The sequence below is a fragment of the Antedon bifida genome, chromosome 9 (genome assembly GCF_963402885.1).
Source record: "Antedon bifida chromosome 9, ecAntBifi1.1, whole genome shotgun sequence".
Classification (NCBI taxonomy): Eukaryota; Metazoa; Echinodermata; class Crinoidea; order Comatulida; family Antedonidae; genus Antedon; species Antedon bifida.
This window is the reverse complement of record NC_136234.1, coordinates 3,542,898-3,560,869: the sequence shown is the minus strand read 5'-3', so window position 1 is coordinate 3,560,869 and position 17,972 is coordinate 3,542,898. Positions and strand designations below refer to the sequence as shown.

At 33.1% G+C, this 17,972-nt stretch overlaps 3 protein-coding genes across 5 annotated transcripts; 1 reads left to right on the top strand and 2 right to left on the bottom strand.

Annotated features, from left to right (window-relative positions):
- Window positions 1-2,322: 2,322 nt before the first annotated feature.
- On the bottom strand, window positions 2,323-5,605 carry LOC144852561 (transmembrane and immunoglobulin domain-containing protein 1-like). Of its 2 annotated transcripts, none has more exons than XM_078710454.1 (6): window positions 5,302-5,605; window positions 4,822-4,937; window positions 4,046-4,307; window positions 3,497-3,775; window positions 2,644-2,736; window positions 2,323-2,493 (listed from the first exon to the last, which is right to left on the bottom strand). In XM_078710454.1, coding segments are annotated over exons 1-6 (858 nt in total). In that variant the 5' UTR covers window positions 5,408-5,605; the 3' UTR covers window positions 2,323-2,491. The 2 variants fall into 2 exon arrangements, with proteins under 2 accessions (XP_078566580.1, XP_078566581.1); XM_078710455.1 differs by having other exon boundaries at window positions 2,648-2,736.
- Window positions 5,606-6,773: 1,168 nt separating this feature from the next.
- On the top strand, window positions 6,774-14,145 carry LOC144852560 (V-set and immunoglobulin domain-containing protein 1-like). 2 transcript variants are annotated; one of them, XM_078710451.1, is made up of 7 exons: window positions 6,774-6,877; window positions 7,136-7,246; window positions 10,379-10,494; window positions 10,778-11,036; window positions 11,500-11,763; window positions 12,276-12,341; window positions 12,751-14,145. In XM_078710451.1, the coding sequence occupies exons 2-7, from the start codon at window positions 7,168-7,170 to the stop codon at window positions 12,849-12,851; spliced, it is 885 nt and encodes a 294-aa protein (XP_078566577.1). In that variant the 5' UTR covers window positions 6,774-6,877; window positions 7,136-7,167; the 3' UTR covers window positions 12,852-14,145. The 2 variants fall into 2 exon arrangements, with proteins under 2 accessions (XP_078566577.1, XP_078566579.1); XM_078710453.1 differs by lacking the exons at window positions 6,774-6,877; window positions 7,136-7,246 and adding an exon at window positions 9,788-9,805.
- Window positions 14,146-14,280: 135 nt separating this feature from the next.
- LOC144852563 (uncharacterized) lies at window positions 14,281-16,868 on the bottom strand. Its single transcript, XM_078710457.1, has 4 exons — window positions 16,675-16,868; window positions 15,576-15,747; window positions 14,947-15,122; window positions 14,281-14,505 (listed from the first exon to the last, which is right to left on the bottom strand). The coding sequence occupies exons 1-4, from the start codon at window positions 16,822-16,824 to the stop codon at window positions 14,281-14,283; spliced, it is 723 nt and encodes a 240-aa protein (XP_078566583.1). The 5' UTR covers window positions 16,825-16,868.
- Window positions 16,869-17,972: the final 1,104 nt, after the last annotated feature.

The window sequence follows — 17,972 nt, the reverse complement described above, 5'->3', positions numbered from 1 at the left end:
AAAAACCAATCAGATCACGTGATGTTTTAAATATTTTATTTTAACACTATTTCCTGTTACGCTTGGTTAGGCCTATGTTTGATTCATACATTAATAAACATATTTTTAGACTAAGTGTAATCTTCTTTCATTAAATGTAATCAAGTGTAAACACCTGAATCTAGATTGTATATTGCTTGCAAGCGTCATTAATATTGTTGGGTTATGAACTCCCAAATAATTTATCCTCGCTGGGAGGAAGCAGCGGAAATTTACTTCTGTATTTGTACTAAAATTCGATTTAAAAAACAACGTATTTCTTGTTGATATAAAGTACACCACGTATATTATTTCTGAAAAGAACTGTTGAGTTTCTCGACGTTTCGATCAGTATTCTTTGATCGATTGTTTTCAAAAGTTGATATTTCTTTATTTATTGTTTAAATCGTAAATTATCTTCCCACACCACTACAAAACGTGAGAATGGATCAATAGGTTGTGTCAGCCAGTCTTGGGTTTGAATTCAATATCTTCAATATATTCGATATTAGAGATTATACAGTGGTTCAGTTATAGTTATATAGGAAATATGTCGGCCATCTTATAAATAATCAATCTCATGCATTATTCATGATTTCTGTCTCAAAACTACGAAATCATTGAAAAAGCATGACCTCTGTGTTCTTTCGTATGATAAGAATACGTTGAACTTTATGGTTAAGTTTGTCTTCAGTTGACAAAGTCCAGTTCATGAAATTATTGTACAGTACCTGAAATAATAGGCCTAATCAATGTTTATTACCCCGATAGTCATTATAGGGTACTTGCAGAAACCAATGTTTATCCTAATATTTGTTAGTCGGAAACTTGCATTAATCAATGTTTACCCTAATAGTCATTCACGGGGTAGGCCAACAATTTTTCCTCCACAGATATTTTTAATATATTTTATGAGTTTCTCATTCAAAGGTAAAAAAAGGTAATTATCGTAAAATACCATTAAGTTGAAAACTTGTTCTGATTTACTTGTACTTGTTTTCCAACAAATATATTAATTTGATGATGGAAATTTTGTAGAGGTGCTAACAAACAATTTAGGTAATTTCCCCACTTTAGTTTTCTGGTTCAAATTAATGTTTATTCTTTTCAAAATACTGGACAGATTATTTAAAATGTAATAACTTTACACGCCCCATGGATTTTGTTTGTTTGGTAACGGTATGTTCTGGTTGACTAAAAACGTACCTTGTTGAAATCACCAACTGACTCCTTTTGTTTCTATGTTATGAAGCTTGTGTGAATGATCCACCTTGGCTTGTTCCCAGGCTATTTCAACATTTTAATACAATTAATGTTGTTATTTATATAATTCGTGCGGCCATGGCAACCCCCAACTGTTATAATGACAGGTCCTATAAGCATTATTATGTATACACCTACAATAACAATAAAGCAAGCTTGCTACAGTAGCAGTCCTGTTTACAATGTAACTGCACAATATCATAGGCCTACATTATAAACTTTATGAGGCCTTGGAATGTAATTTTAATGCCTAGTCTAGACTAACAAACTTTTGTTTGCAAACTCCGAGCTTGCGACTGCTTGAAATTGTATTGTATTTTTGTGTATATAAACGGCCAGGGAAGAATAACCATGTGTTGATCTGGGCCTCCCAAAACAAGCCATGATTGCGATCCTCAATTGGAGAGCCGCCAAAGGAAGACCAACTTTCTCCAAAAAGTAACAAACTCGGAATAATCAGGGAAGAGTATAATTTCACTCTTCCTTGAATAATCATTGGCACAAAATATTCGAATTTAAAACCAGCACAATTCCGGCGGTCACATTTATTATTTTAGTAATTTCAAACATTATTTATACAGGATAAAAACATCAGATATAGGTTTTAGAACAATAAGTTAAAAACATACATAAAACAGTTGCTAATAAAACTGTAAAAATCACTATGCATAAAACATGGACGTAGGCCTACATGGTATATCGAATTAATACATTTTGGTGAATATGATTTTAAAAACTTATGTTATTGTATGTTATCTTCATAATCTTCAATTAACAGTTATTTGATATTATTTGAACACACAGGATTTACATGTTTAGCTTGACAGGAGCATGGTATTGCTACATTGTTTTAAGAGCATCTGGTGGTTAAAGATATATTGTCCATAAATGTTTTTGCTACTTTAATGTCACATAATAATCAAATTGACTGGACGTCAATGGGTTTTTTTGGTTGAATTTAAAAGTGCAAATATAATTTTTTCCCTACGTAAGTGATTAACTTTATTAAAACTGTGAAATAGTCTTTTTTAATAATCTTCATTTTTGGAGGACAATACATCTTTAAGTCTGGTTCAGCGCAACGTATAATTTGACCAATCACGGCGCAGTGAATTATGATCAATGTTGTTTTTCAGGTGACGTCTGTTCTGTTGTTTTGATTCTTGTAGGCGGTATTCCTTCATGTTTCTCACTAAAATTTGGTGTTTATTTCTATAAAAAAAAACAAAATCAAAATTTAATGTAGGGTAAAAAATGAATGAAACTATACGTAGACCATAATTTTAATTATTTCGATTTAGCCCAGGATTGCCCTGTTTACCCTAAATGGAATAATACAATGCTGTAACTTTTATCCCATACATACCTTATATGTACACGACACACATAAGAAACTACAGATCATTCCAAAAATGAACCCTGCAATAATGCAGGCTGCTTCCAACACAAAGACATCTTAAAGAGAAAACTTATAATTATTATCGATCGAAAAACGTATTGAAGTATTAAGGACAGAGTACTGAAATGGTCTATCACATTTTAAAGTCGTGCGAAAGATAAGATGGGATTGATTTTTCCATATTTTTCCTGACAGTGTGAATGTAGGGCAATTGATTTCCGAGAAAGATTGGAGAGATAATCCTTTTAGATTAAAATGATTAGATTAAAAATGATTATACTGCAGTACGTATAACTACGTTTTGTTTGATCTTAAAACCATGTTTAGTGTAATTATTTAGCAAGATTTTCTGGTAACCATACGCACTGTTTATTGCACTGACTGTCTCATAAAACACTTAAATCATCACACAAAATCATATGGTTACTGCAGCAGCTGCAGTAGAATAATTTGGACATATTTCATTATAAAATGAATAGATGAATGAAAACACTCAGAAACTGAGTGAAGTACTTCACAAAATATTGCCACAGAGGGCGCATGTTAAAACAATACACATTTTCTTTTTTTCTCTTTGTGAAGTTATTAATGAACCGATTTTCTTGAATAATAGGCATGTTCTGTGAGTATATAACTATCTACACCGACAAATACAGAATAACTTGAAAATTGTAGATGCTATCGTGCTAACAAAATACATACAGAGAAAGTAAAAATTGTATTTTGCCAAGCAATAATTGCAATGAAGACGAGGGCGCTATACGTTAGGGCATCAATAAGGCATTTATATTATTGTTTCTGTCTCATAATAGTTACCTGAATGATCCTTAACTTCAATTGTTGTTTTCTCCGATGTGATGCTTTCTAAGCGGTTTTCGCACATACAATGGTACCTTCCTTCATCACTTTTACTGATATTACGAAAACTAACCCATTTGTTCGTTTCATTTGAAAGCAATTTTTCATTTCGGTACCACGTGACAAAGGGGCTGGGGTAACCATTGCATATGCAGATCAAATCAACCATATTACCTTGTTTTGTTGAAATTGTTCTTTTTTTAGTGTATTTTTTATTAAAATTCAAAGGAACCCGTTCTGCAAGGTAAAAAGAAATTATGTTTAGCCTATCCGATTCTACAGCTGTCACTAGATAGAGTCTAACAGACTATCACAAGTCATCTAGAAACGAGTCTGGCTGTATTAAATACTTTTAATCATGCCAAAATCTCTATAGTTATTATTTCGTTTACAGCTCAAGTAATAAGTATGACACGCCATATGCCAAAATGTTCTTTTAGGAATGTTAAGCAAAATCACTGTCTAGAACCTGTTTATAAATCCCTGATGATAGAATACTATACTCACGTTTTATGCTAATAATAATTTGTTTATTTACAGTTCTATTTGCAATAATTGGTTCGTGAGAATATACGGCACAAGAATAAATTCCGCTGTCTTGTTCCCTTGCTTTTCGTATGGTGTGACTCGCTGCAAACGACATGTCGTACCTGTTTCCACTTTGACTACAATCTTTTGAAGTGTTGGGGCAATAACCGTCGGCATTTGGACATTCATTGTCGCTGTTTATGTCGCAAAACCACATTTTCATTTCATACATTTGTTTGCCCTACGAAAATAAAATATGCATACATATCAGTATAATATTGAAACTAAATTAGGGAGAATATAAGGTCGGGATATAGGGCCCAGGATGCAAAGACAAAATAAACTACCTAACGCAAGCGTGGTTCCCACTAGCGACGCAACCCAAGGACGTTGACCAATGACAAGCAACAGGTTGAATAACTGAAGTTTAAAGTCAATAACATCCGTATTTTTTGCAACGATGTAAGTTTTGTTGTTTATCGAAACGTTGTATAAGTGAGAGATGGAATCTGTGTACGAATCACCCCAAACATAAATGAATACAGCAAGGAATTGTAGAGACAACCAAACAATTATTTTGCACAGCTTTTCGTAACGTTCGGATTTGGTCTTGTTTTTGTGGAATGTGTCGTTGGAAGTGGGGTGGGGGGGGGGGGGGGGAGTGGGAGTGGGGCTGTGCGTTGATGTAGGTTGTGTTCATCGTGTTGAATCTGTGAAGGTAGACGACTTAGTAAATTAACCTCATCATCACCTACCTTTTCTGGTAGTGTCTTTGTGGCATTACATGTGATGGTTATATCTTGTCCAGGAGTAAATTCATACCCGTTAGAAGGCGAATCAATTTGAATGTATAGGTGTCCTTCGTTTGACGCTAGATATTCACACACACAAAAACAGAACAAATATGTTGTGTAAATCTGATACCTTAAAATGTTTCCTTTATCTCAATAATCAATCAACTGTTTATAGAGTAAATTAATTAAGAATTTACAAAAAGTAAAACAGCTTTTGCATCCCAGACGTACTTCAATACTTTAACATTGAAATAGTAGGCTAAATGTAGCAATAACATACATCTGTAAATGAGAGTGTGTGACGGTATTGACGTACGTGTTTTCACTAATCAATCAGTATGGAGATCAGTCCGTATTGGGTCAGAAAAAACAGAAATAAAAGTGTCGATCTATTGTCAGCCGATTAATCGATACTTAATCTGTTAGTAAGCTAAGACTTACCTCCGTCACTTGATGTATTGTTGAAGCCAGCTTGAACTAAGCTAGTAAGGAAGTAGCAAAGAACTAAGCTTACTACACCAACCACTGAACTTAATTTCATAATCATTGTGGATCGTTTCGTCTTGATTGTAACGTATTGACTCTCATTAACCTGAGTCCTGGCGTAAACTGTAACAAACTAGAAATATAGAGAGCATACATACAGGCAATAGGAAATTATACTTCTAACGTTTCCATTGTAGATATTTTAAAATATTCTGTTGTTTCTAAAACGATGCTATGGAAAGTCCGCCATTATGTCATGACATCGGATGGTGAAGCAATTTCCTGGTATAGGACTAATATAGGTATATTAAATTCGGTCAATTGAAGCGATGTGCTTCCCGTCCGTAGACTTTCAGTTTTGTTGAAGTCTAGTGTTCGTCTGTTGTCCCATTTCGACATCTTCAATATATCCTAATCATCAAAGTAAAACAATCATCATTCACTATTGTAGAGTTAGGGTTACTATTCAAAAACTATAATTTTTTTTTATGTCTTTCAAGTAAAAACAATAAATGTTTTTAAAAATAAATCTTTTGTTTGTTAATGTGTTCTCTTTTCACTTCAAAAAGAAATTAATCCCAGCAATCAATTATATTATGATTTTATACTATTGTTCAATAATATATTTCTTTTATGTCCAAAAATAGAAAAGAATAAACCATTTATTAACTTATTTTTCAATTTTACTATCTAAAAAAACAATGTTTTCACTTATTAAAAGACATGGTTATAATTTCAACCAAAAACTTATTAGCTGTCAATTTGACTATTTTTTGCTTTAAATTACAGTTTTTTCATGTAAATAAATCTAATCCAATTTTCAGTCAAAGTGAATACAGTAACTCACTGTATGAAACATTAAAATGACATATTAAAATAAAATTCATTCATAAAAAAAAAATAGTTTTGCATGCCTCAATATTTGGTATATTTATTGACATAATGAAGGGGGGGGGGGGGTGGGAGGATTAGATAAAAGTGATGAGTTTTACGTCATTTACTCAGAACTTCTTGCACTGTTGGGTGAGAAAAGGGCATTGCAGAAAAGGACTGTTCTTTCAAATCCTCGTCCGCTGGCTCCCTGGTAAGATGTTGAAAAGGACATATGGACTTAGATAACTTGTTTCAAGAAACCCTTTTTGAAGACAAATAAAATTAAGAAGACGTCACTATACTTTTAGGCATTGAAAGAGAAAACATCAAAACTGTTGTACATCTTACAACATCAAGCGTTTAAAACTCCTATCATCCACAACGTGATCAAAATGGGAATTCCCAGTCGACGATCGATGCAAAATAAACATAACCTTTGACATAGGGCCTGAATGAATGAATGAGCACCATGTATTTCTTTGTTTGGTGTTTGTACTGATTTAATATTCTTTTCTAAACTCAATTTTTGAGGTGATTTCTTTAAATACAGTACATCCGTGATTGATCTTGTTTGATAGAATTTGAGTCTCTCTGTCGGGACTATTGCGTGATAAAGAAAGAGCAAGGCTTCCAAGCACCAACCAAGGCTCTGATCTGAGTGAGTCTAACTAAGCTAGGTTAGGCCTTAATAATCGACCATCATCATTTGGCCTACACCATCGGGCCTACATCATCGGGCTAGCCTAGTAGACAATTTTAGGCCTACTTACTTGGTAATTTTGCACCCGAATTTGCAATAAACATTTTTTATGTCGTTTTTAAAATTAGAGTTACACAAAAGTGTAAGATTTTCGCAAATTTCTTTTTTAAAATGCCCTCTTAATTAAGTCTTACTCTTAGTTATTGTTTTCTACAGTATGCACAGTATCAAGACTAGAGAAATTTATAATGAAAGGATATTATATTATTTGTTATGCAGTCATGCTATTAGTGGTCGTGTCTGCGAAAATAAAAACTCAAGAAGAAGGTAAGAGATTCGTTCTTGCTTCTGTAGACTGTAGTAGACAATTGGTTCAGGGAGGATCCGAATTTCTTACTTTGTACTACTAGTTTATTTATTAGGTGATCATTTAGAATAAAATGATCACCTATTGTTATTGTATAAAATCTTTATTATTATTTTTTTTCTTTTTTTTTTTCTTTTTATTGTTTCTGTACACTATTTTGTGTAACAATTATCTCAAAAAGTTTAATGTCAATGATTACAAAAATTTCAGAATATCTTTCAAATAATATAACTTAATCCTAATAAGCTTTCCAGCGTGATCACTCATTCGTGACGACATTTATACGCCATTTTGCGAAATCACATTATCAATCATATCTCCATAATTCATTATCACATATTAATGAAATTCACTACACGTAAACTTCAGATCAAGGGTAAACATATTAGCAAATAAAAACGCATGCGCACGTAGGTTCATGCGCGTGATATCGCGCGTTAAAAATTTAAAACGCTCAAAATTAAGTTTTGATCAATTTAGAGCATGAATTAGGCCATTTGCGTGTTTAAAAAAATTACTGCGCAAAAATGCGTTTTTGCGCGCGCGATACTTAAAAAGCGTAAAAATATGAATTTTTTTTACAAATCTCATTCTACTCACCATCCTTAGTACATTCACCAAATTTGAGTCAGTTCCGACTTAAAATAACGCTATACGAGCACGTTAAAAATGACAAAATACGCACATTAATTTTACAAAAGTTCTGAAAATGGTGAAAAATAGGTCTTTTTTAAAATGAAAATAATTCTTCAGAATGCAAGATGACCCCCGATTTTTTTAACTTATTCTGGAAGCCATTGAGTTGTAGATATGAATTCATGTACACATTTTACGTACAAAATGTTTTGACGTCATCAAATGGCCACTTGAATTTAAAAATTAGGATTTGTTATCTTTTTGTGTAGATTATCACATTCAACAGAGCGCATCTTGGTTATGTGTGCTCGAATTTCGCACAACTTTCAGTATGTGCTTGCTTAATTAATTATCTTTATCATGAGTTGACACTATCTTCATTTTAATGACGTCATCACGCGTAAAAACTTGAATAACGTAGGCCGTGTAATTTCACCTTCGCAGTAAATTTGAATATCTTACAGCTCTTCAGAATTGAAGGTTACCTTGATGATTATAATTTATTATGAAAGCTGATGAAATGTAGATATTAATTCATATAAAAATTAAGCCTATCGGATGTTGTGACGTTAACATATGGCCAGTTGAAGTGAAAAAGTAGTTTTTTCATATTTTTCGTCAAAGTTATACACAATTCAAAGAGCGCGCACAGCGCTTCTGCGTGCCAAATTTTTTTCCAAATCTTATATTTTTTTGCTCAATTAATTATCTTTCGAAATTGTCATCTTAAAGTTTAGTTTGATAACGTCATCATGCCAAAAAATTAGAACATGTGTGTCCCGTAATTTCACCTATGCTACACTGTATATAGATATACAGTATATACTGTACATATTGTATATGGCATATAGGCACAACTCAGCACTATAAGCATATAATAGGATGGCTAGTCTGGGCTCCAGACGGAGTTTTGTAAAAATATAAATATTTTTGCACATATGGCGTTTCATACGTGTATTACTTGAGTTTGGATACTCCGTCTGGGGAAACACGCATAAGTCACGTGGTTTGACACCAAGAATTCTTGGTGCATAAATTATCCAGTTGACTAGTTTCAGCCGCATGCCATTGGCTACTCACTCGTACGTCGTTTTAATATTCATATTTCAGACTTTCAAAGACTCAACATCTAAGACAATGCGCATGCGCTATGTTACGTTTAGACAATGTGTACTTGGTTGGGTACATTGATGAAAGTTTCTGAAGGCTAGAAATGATTTTATATGCCTAGTAGTCTGGTAAACATTTGATGAGATTTTTCCCAAGAACATGAAAACTCGTCTTGATATGATAGGCCAGCTTCTCCGCCAAATCAAACTTTGAATGGATCATTTATTATGCGGAGATTTAATTCCCACCCAGTCCCAGACCCTGTCCTGTTCTGTGTGGTGGTGTAGCCCTGTTGTGTGCCGGTCGGTAGTGGTATGTACCTTATTGGCGTTTTATTTGGCAGGTCATACGTACGAGTTGAGTAGCCCTACGAAGGAGGCCTAGGCCAGGACTAAACAATTAATAAACAAAACAACTTGGCAACACGATTTTATATTTCAACAGTTGTTCAGTCTCGATCGTACATTCAGCACTGTACGTACGTACTCGATCTTTTTCATTTTGAAACAAAATGATCATTATTGGTTGATTCGAAATCCATATTTACATACCGCCCGCCCCATATAGCCAAATACGGTATGATAACCTACGTCATTCTTATAGGATGTTTGCGGTCTGCAAATCGATTTCTATACGTGTTTCACAAGTCTGTATTTTCAGACAAAAATCGCGGTCGAAATAAAAACAAATAAATAAAAAAAAAGACAATAAATACAGACTTGGGGCAAGTCTATAGGATGGCATACATCAACATTTTCCGATCGTATGTTAACGTACGTGCATGTTTAAAAAAAATTAATTTCAGTAAAATGATAAAAATGATCACCTATAATTCGTCAAAGTGACGAATTAAATTCTAGTTATTTTTTTTATTAAACCTTAGGAGGGTAATAAACAGCATATTCTGACAATCAAGGGGCCCTCATATAAACATATAAAAAACATACATGAAAAAAACATGAACTATATTTAAAAAAAAAACTACTATGCTATGTTACTGCTAAATTGTCCGGATTTGATCTTTAAATTTAGAGAACATATCGTTAAATCCTTTAGTCAAAATGCTAAGATTTAAGTTTGTGAAAGGGCAGGGTTGAATCCATCAAATATTCTCTACCCTTCCCTGGCCACACCCTTACAACTTTAATCTGATATTTTAAATTAACTGACAGTGACACCTAATTTATTTAATTTCTGAATGTTATATATTTGTTACATTCTTAATATTTTGATGATTTTATTACTACCATTTATACTTAATATTATTATCCTACTGCCCAAATTTTTATATACAAATTAGAGATTACGTTAAAATGAAAATATTTCCTGTTTGTGTGCTAACATAGGTGGTTATAAAGTATTACATCCAGTGATAACATCCCCAGCTGTAAGTGGACCATATGAAATGGTTATCGGAGAAACTCTGCATTTATTTTGCAACGTAAACAAGAAAGTAGACTATGTAAGTTGATATTGTGTTGGTTTGGTAAACATTGACAAAGAGTGAAAAAAGGATAGAATCGTTGTAAGAAATGTTGAGAAAGATAAAACACAAAACATTGCATACAGATGAGTAACATTTTTTTCGCTGAGACCCAACAACAAAATTTGATCAAATGAAAAAGATGGGCTTGTATTTGGATACGGACCTAAGCCTTATCATACCAGGGTGGGACAATTTTAAATATTGTGTTTAAAATTTACCATTGACTTAAATTCAATTTAAAGTTATTTTTATTTTCCAGAGTTTTTCGGGCCACCGGGCAATATTCATGTGGTGGTGTAATTCAACTGCAGAGCCTTGTTGTCATAGCGCACCATCATTATGTCACATTTTTATTAATGTAACAAAAAGTAAAAATGAGGCTAACACATCCAGTACTGAATTGACTATTGAACATGTCACCAAGGCCAACACCAGTACATATACCTGCTATGCATTTACTGAAGATGATGACTATAGTCCCAGCCCAGGAAATATCAGTATTCAGGTCATAGTTCATGGTATGTGTTTTTGAATAAACACTGTCTCATTTGTACATGTTTACAACAACAGCTAACACTAAAGATAAGAGTACAGCTAAAGACAAACAGTTAAAGTGTACAGCTACCAATAAACAGCTAAAGAGTACATCTAACAGCTAACGACAAACAGCTAAAGTGTACAGCTAACAATAAACAGCTAAAGAGTACATCTAACAGCTAACGACAAACAGCTAAAGTGTACAGCTGACAATAAACAGCTATAAAGAGTACATCTAACAGCTAACGACAAACAATTAATAACGAACAGCTAAAGAATGCAGCTATCAACAAATAGCTAACATTAACAACAAACAGATAAAGCTTTATTATTATTATTCATTAAACAACTTTTACAATTTTAGATCTAAAAATCGATAAACTATTCAAAAAATAAACTTCTCTAACAACAATTTTCTATATTAACTTGATTGATGTTTTACAGAAAAAGTTAAACCAAAGTTGACAGTTCAGCCTCCACAGAGTGTGATTAAGACTATAGGAAGATTTGTTGAACTTGTTTGCAACGATAGTGTGGGCTACCCAACTACTAGTATTTCATGGTATAAGGATAGTCATTTTGTACATAGTGGTAGGCTTCTGCGATTAGACAATGTTAGCCACCATGATGCGGGAGTATATCATTGTTCCGCAGTGAATCGTTTCGATCGAGTGAATTCATCTGTTATTCTCAAGGTTCAGGATGATAGTAAGATGAAATAAAAGACTTGTACCCTTTTCACATGTGCATAAATTGTTACAACTTGTTGTAACAAGGTGTGATTTCCCGATTTATTACACGTTTTCATACACGCATACATAAACCTTGAGAAATCTTGGGAGATAAAGCTTAGTTGCGCGCTATTTGATTACTATGATTGCTCAGTTTAATACTAGGGCAATACACGCACGCAGTAACTCGGGACATCTCGGAACAAAAAAAAAACGCCCTCTCAACAGTATGCAAACCTTTTTACAACTTGGTATTTTTGCAGGTGTGAAAAGGATATAAACCTTGTACTCTATTAGTTTCGAATATTTTTTTCACATTAATGTGAATTAGAATCTAATTACACATTGAAAAATAAACCCATACTTTCTGTGTTTTTTTTTAATATTGATATTTAGTTATTTTGATAATAATATTTATTGACATCTTTTTCTTTATCCTGTTTATTACATAAATGGATACTTTTGTAAACTTCGTCTTATTTTTAATAGTTTCAGAATCATTCACTAAATATAATGTGATTGCATGCGTTCTGTCAGCACTACTTCCAATTATTGGTAAGCTTTGTTGTTATTTTTGCCTTCATAGCCTTCCATACCTTTTTTGTGTTGCTGTTTAATAATTTGTGAGATTTTTGTACAATGATGCGTTAGGCTGGTTAAAAACCAGGCAACCTGTAGTATACTTTATAGAATAAAAAAAAAATAATAAGCACCCTTAGTCAGTTATAATTATATTCAAGAGGACAGAAGAATTAGGAAACTGTATCATGCGGAAGCTTATAGTTACTAAGGCTGAAAAATGAATAAAAATAAACAAAAATAAATGATAATAGATCATTATTTCTTAAATTATTAAATAGAATATCAATTTAAAAAAGCATCATTTAATGAAGAAAGAACAATAATTAAAACTATTGATTGGTGTTTTTTTTGTAAGAAATATTTCTTGTTTATTATGAAACAGGTATTTCTGTTTGGATTTACATACGAGAGGTTCAGGAGAAACGTAATTGCAGATGCATGTCCAACCCAAGCCAGGCAGAAAATGAAGAACTGATTAATTAAGAGCAAGATTTGTCCCTAGCAATTACCAACAAAGTTCCAGTTATTTGTGTTGTCTTATCATAAGGTAGGTCTTATCTAGACCTATTACAAAACAAAAGTGTGTGACATTATTTTGAAAGCTCTGTCCACACTATCAAAGTAGTTTGACCAAAAAGGTGGATGCCATTAAATTGAAATCTACTGTACTAACTAAAGCTCTATCCACACTATCAACTAGTTTGACAACAAAATGTGGGATGTGACCAAATATGGTATTGATATGATGTCATCATGTCCATATATGGGCACATCACATTTGTTTTGGTCACATAAAGTAGTGGTAATTGAGTTCTGTAGGCCCATTTGTGATTAACTTGGTAAAACATGGTATAACATAAACAGTGTTTATTTTTGAAAACATTTATTTTTGTTTCAATTACAATTAATTACAATTGCATTATTGCAACAAAAAGGCTAATTTATGCAGCTTTTTGAAAATTAGGAAATTATGCAAATAAAAAGAATGCAGTACCACTACCAATTCAAAAAGTAAATTCTCTTTTAATTAATTAAAGAAACGATTGAATGAAGAAATATGCACTCTGAACATTAAACATATACATAGTAAGTACAGCCTCGTATTTAAAACTTTGGTTTGTACTTGGATGCAACGTAACGACATGGGCACAAAGTGAGTTGACCAATCACAAGCGACAGTTCAGATGATCCATTACGTCGTAATTGGTTAAATTATTGGCTCCCTCTTATGTCCCACTGATTGCAACCAAATGGGAACCAATCTTCAGTGTTCATTCTTTTTATTTGGTTTAAAGTTTATTTTAAGATTTTTCATTCAGCCTAGTTAAAGACATGTAAATATTATAATAGTGTATATGAATACAAAAATGTCGACTTTCATTAAAATAAATTTCATTTATCTAAATTTTTTTCTAGGAGTAATACTAAAATCTACATTGGTTTTTTATATAAATAATATTTATAATAATAATGATAATATAAATATTAATATCATCGGTTTTTCTACTTTAACGCAGGAACATTGATTTGCTTTGAAACAAATCCTAAACCCTAACATCCTCCTAAATATAGGAATACATTATATTTTGTTGGTTAAAACACAACCATATTATTACAACACTTGCATTCATCAACGAATGCGTTATCATTATATTCTCAATGATACATACAAAAATACATAATATTTTTTTTTTTTATAAACAAACGTTCAGCCAATGGCCGAGGGTTTTTATGTTTTTATGTCTTTAATAAATTAATAAATTCTCTTTTTAAATAATTTGTGTATTGTATAATAAAGTGTACATTTTTCATCTTTGAAATAAATAAATAAATATAAATATATATTTTTATATAGAGAATTTAATTAGAAATACAGAATTCAATATAATAATATTGAATTATGGGACTTTTTTTATCTGTCACTTGGCCCTTCATCTGTCATAAACATTAGTGCCATTGGATTTGTTAGTGAAGGGTAACGGTCTGACCGGATGTACATTGCGTAATCGTCAGGTGACCTTGCGAGGTAAAATGGTGTCCTTGCGTACTCTTTGCTGAATTGTTGATTGATCATGAACAAGAAGGAAGATGGACCCCACGATACGGGTTGTATACAGAAGAATGCAGAAAGTCCTTCCTGAAAATAGAATAATGAATGATCATAGTATAATGCTCTGTTATTAATATTTATGCCCAAAAGGTTTCCAATTAGTGGAATGTCAATTGTACATACATACACTGCATTGTTTTGTTTGAATAAAAAAAGTTGATGGATATTTTTAATGTAGATTTGTTGATCGATTGATTGATCATTTGTTTGATTGATCATTTTTTTATCGATTGATTGATTGATCATTTGTTTTATCGATTGATTGATTAAATTGTTTCAGGTTTGCTTGCTTGTGTTATGCAACAAATCCTAGAGCTTGGTTCCCGCTAGCACGCAAGGCAAGTGCGTAAGCACAAACAATCATCCATCGCGTCGTGATTGATCAATTTGCTTGCGTTGCGCTTACGTACGTAGTCCATGCGCTGTATCCAAGTAGAATATAACAAATAATAACAAATTCAGACTTACTATGTCGTTAATGTTTACTTTAGCTGGATTAACGGCCAAAGGGATGACCTTGTCGTCTTTCTTGTAGATACATAGCTGATATGGAAAATTGTATTTGTCTGATTTTGTAGGATCATGCATCATTAGCTTCACCTGATTGTTGTGTGTCGGGCTAACCTTCATAAATTGTATTTCGGCTGTAATAAAGTATAATTTAAAATAAATATAAATTAATTTCTTTAGCTGAAAGGTTTTATATATTTTAAATACGTAATGTTTTTAAGATAAGTTACTTTAATAATACGAACTCTGGAAATTTCCTGGGGAAAACCAGTAGCATCTATCAATCAATAGAGGGCGTATTCAATTTATTGTTTTGCAAAAGTAGCTTATTTCAAGCCAATCTAACACCAGGACACTAAGCTCGCCTTGTCTATATAGGAACTCGTAACAGTCCTTTGATCTTAAGTCTGGCTGCGACAAATACAAACAGTACTGTACTATGTACATATTCGCCGCGCGGTGTCTGTTAAAGGGGCGTGGGACTGATCGTGTCGCAGCCACAGAAGCCCTTTGATCGCCGGAGCTCAGCATCCTGTTTTTAGATTGCCTTGGTTAGTTTGTGCTCAAAATATTAAAACAGTACTTACATGCTAGGCTCTTATTTTTATCATAAGCGTATCCTTTAAAATCAACACTGTAGCCTTTCAAATTGGATGGCAGGCCTACTGGCGCCTTTTTTGTTATCTGCAGTAGATTTTTGCCCATATTTTGCTGATTTGACCAAGTCCAAAAACGCACAATGTCCGTGCTTGCGGGATACTAAAATTTGAAATAATAATTATAAAAATGCATATTATTTTAGGCCCATCTTGGATTTCAACATGGTTGCTAAACGAAAATATTGTCCCTCTGACAAAATGTGTTTGTTAAATACCGGTATGCCATTTTAATATAAATAGTTATTCAATTTGACCAAAAATTTGATCGAAAAAAATAATTATTTATCTGAAAAAACAGTAATTTAAAGCAAAAAAAAGTCAACATAGGGTTTTGGGTTGAACCGTTTTTGTCTTTTTGTAAGTGAAAACATTATTTTTTTGAGGTTTTTCTACGGAAACTAACTAACTTTGTTAAAACTACAAAATGGCCTATTCAAAGTCTGATTATTAATCTTAATTGTTCATTATTTTGGGGACAATACATATTTAAAACCATTCCTCGTTCGATTTTTTCTTTAAAAACCGGAAGTTTGGGTGAAGTCCACGTAGCCACATGATCAGATTTATTTACAGTACCCGGCCACTCGTGGAATTTCCCCAAAACTAGCAAGTACGATTTGAATACATATTCGAACAATTAATTATGGTTAATGGTCGGCCCACTTAAATCAATCATTGCACCTCAGGTTAAATGAAACATGGAAGAATTTCTTAATGTACGTTATATACTTTTGTTTCGGCTGAACTTTTACTAAACATTCGTACGATGACTGTACTAAATGTAGGCCTAATTAAGCTACTGATTTACCGGTATTTTACCAGCATCCACGATAATTTTAAAACTAATTAAAAGTGTTATCAATTAAGTATGGTATAAAACATCCATGAGTAGGCTAATGATTGATTCCCACTTGGACGCAACGCAACGACGTAAGTGCGCCGCAAGTATTATTTGACCAATCACGCCCTACGTTGCGCTACGTTCAAATGGGAACCAAGCTTAAGTATTCGTGGTTAAGAAACTTACCCTAGGTTCGATTTCGGCGGAAAGGACGGGATACATTACATCGACTTGATCATCTCCTCTCGAAACTTCATTATTATTGTATCCTCCAGATGGTTGCAATCTCTCTGAATCTGATAGATATTTCTGTTCTTCTGTCATTATAGGCGGCATTATAGTTTTACTGTAACTAATACGTTTTGCGTGAATAGTATGTTTTGCTGATTAAGCCTACTGATGATAGAGAAATTCGTCGAGTTTAGGCCTATATATCTTGTACTTTGGTCGTTAATTCAGACAAGCTGATTGGTTGACTTGCGTCATTGCGTCACTCGCCGATACTACGCTTTATGAACTGAAATATGAAAATGAAAGTCTACTCTTCGCTGTGTAACATATTTAGGGATTTTTCGTTATTGCATCAATTCTATATATGGATGCTGTGCTTTTTATTATAACTTTATTGTGTTGGAATTTGGCGGGTGGGAATAAATAGATCTTTGATTTTTGCTTAATCATGCCTGTGTGCACCCCGTGAGTCCACCCCGCGCGTGCACTAGACCAGGGGATAATGGATGGTGGGTACATGTTTTATACATATGTCAAGCTACATTTTTTCTATTAAAAATGTATGGCAAATTAAGGAGGCATGGTACGGTTGTGTGTTTTTTTAAATTTCGATGCAAATAAAATGTCCTTTTTGTTTACAACCAGCTACCCACAACATCAGCTTCCTCACTCCACCACTTCTCACCTTCCCACTACCTCTTCCACACACCCAGACGCCTCCCCCCCCCCCCCCCCCACCCCACCATATCTCTTCTACTCCACTCTTATCTCTCCACCCCATCAAGTTGTTTTATATTGTCATTCATTCATTCATTTTATTATTCCACATAAAATAATAAATCAATTATATTTAAGATATCCTTGTTACGATTTTGTTTATCTGTGGATACATTCAAAGCCGAAAGGGGCTTTAGGGCTGAGTTTCCAAAATACATTATACTTTTGTTCATGGTAATTAAGGTTAAAACAAACAAAAAATGCGCAGGATAGTAGAAGTGAAACCAGACACAACTTTCATTCAGTTACTATTTTCTATTGTGTTTGACCATAGATCCGGAACTATTCCATATAAGGCATATTTATGTATTCATGCATTGTAATTACAGTAGTATTTGTTTATATTCGATTTCCCTTTTCACTCAATAATTATGATTTTTACGTTTTTCGAATCCGTTTAAGGTATAGGCCTATACAATAGAACCGCTAAATGAGACCTTGTTCCGCCATTGTAGGCCTATTTGAATTTTCAACTC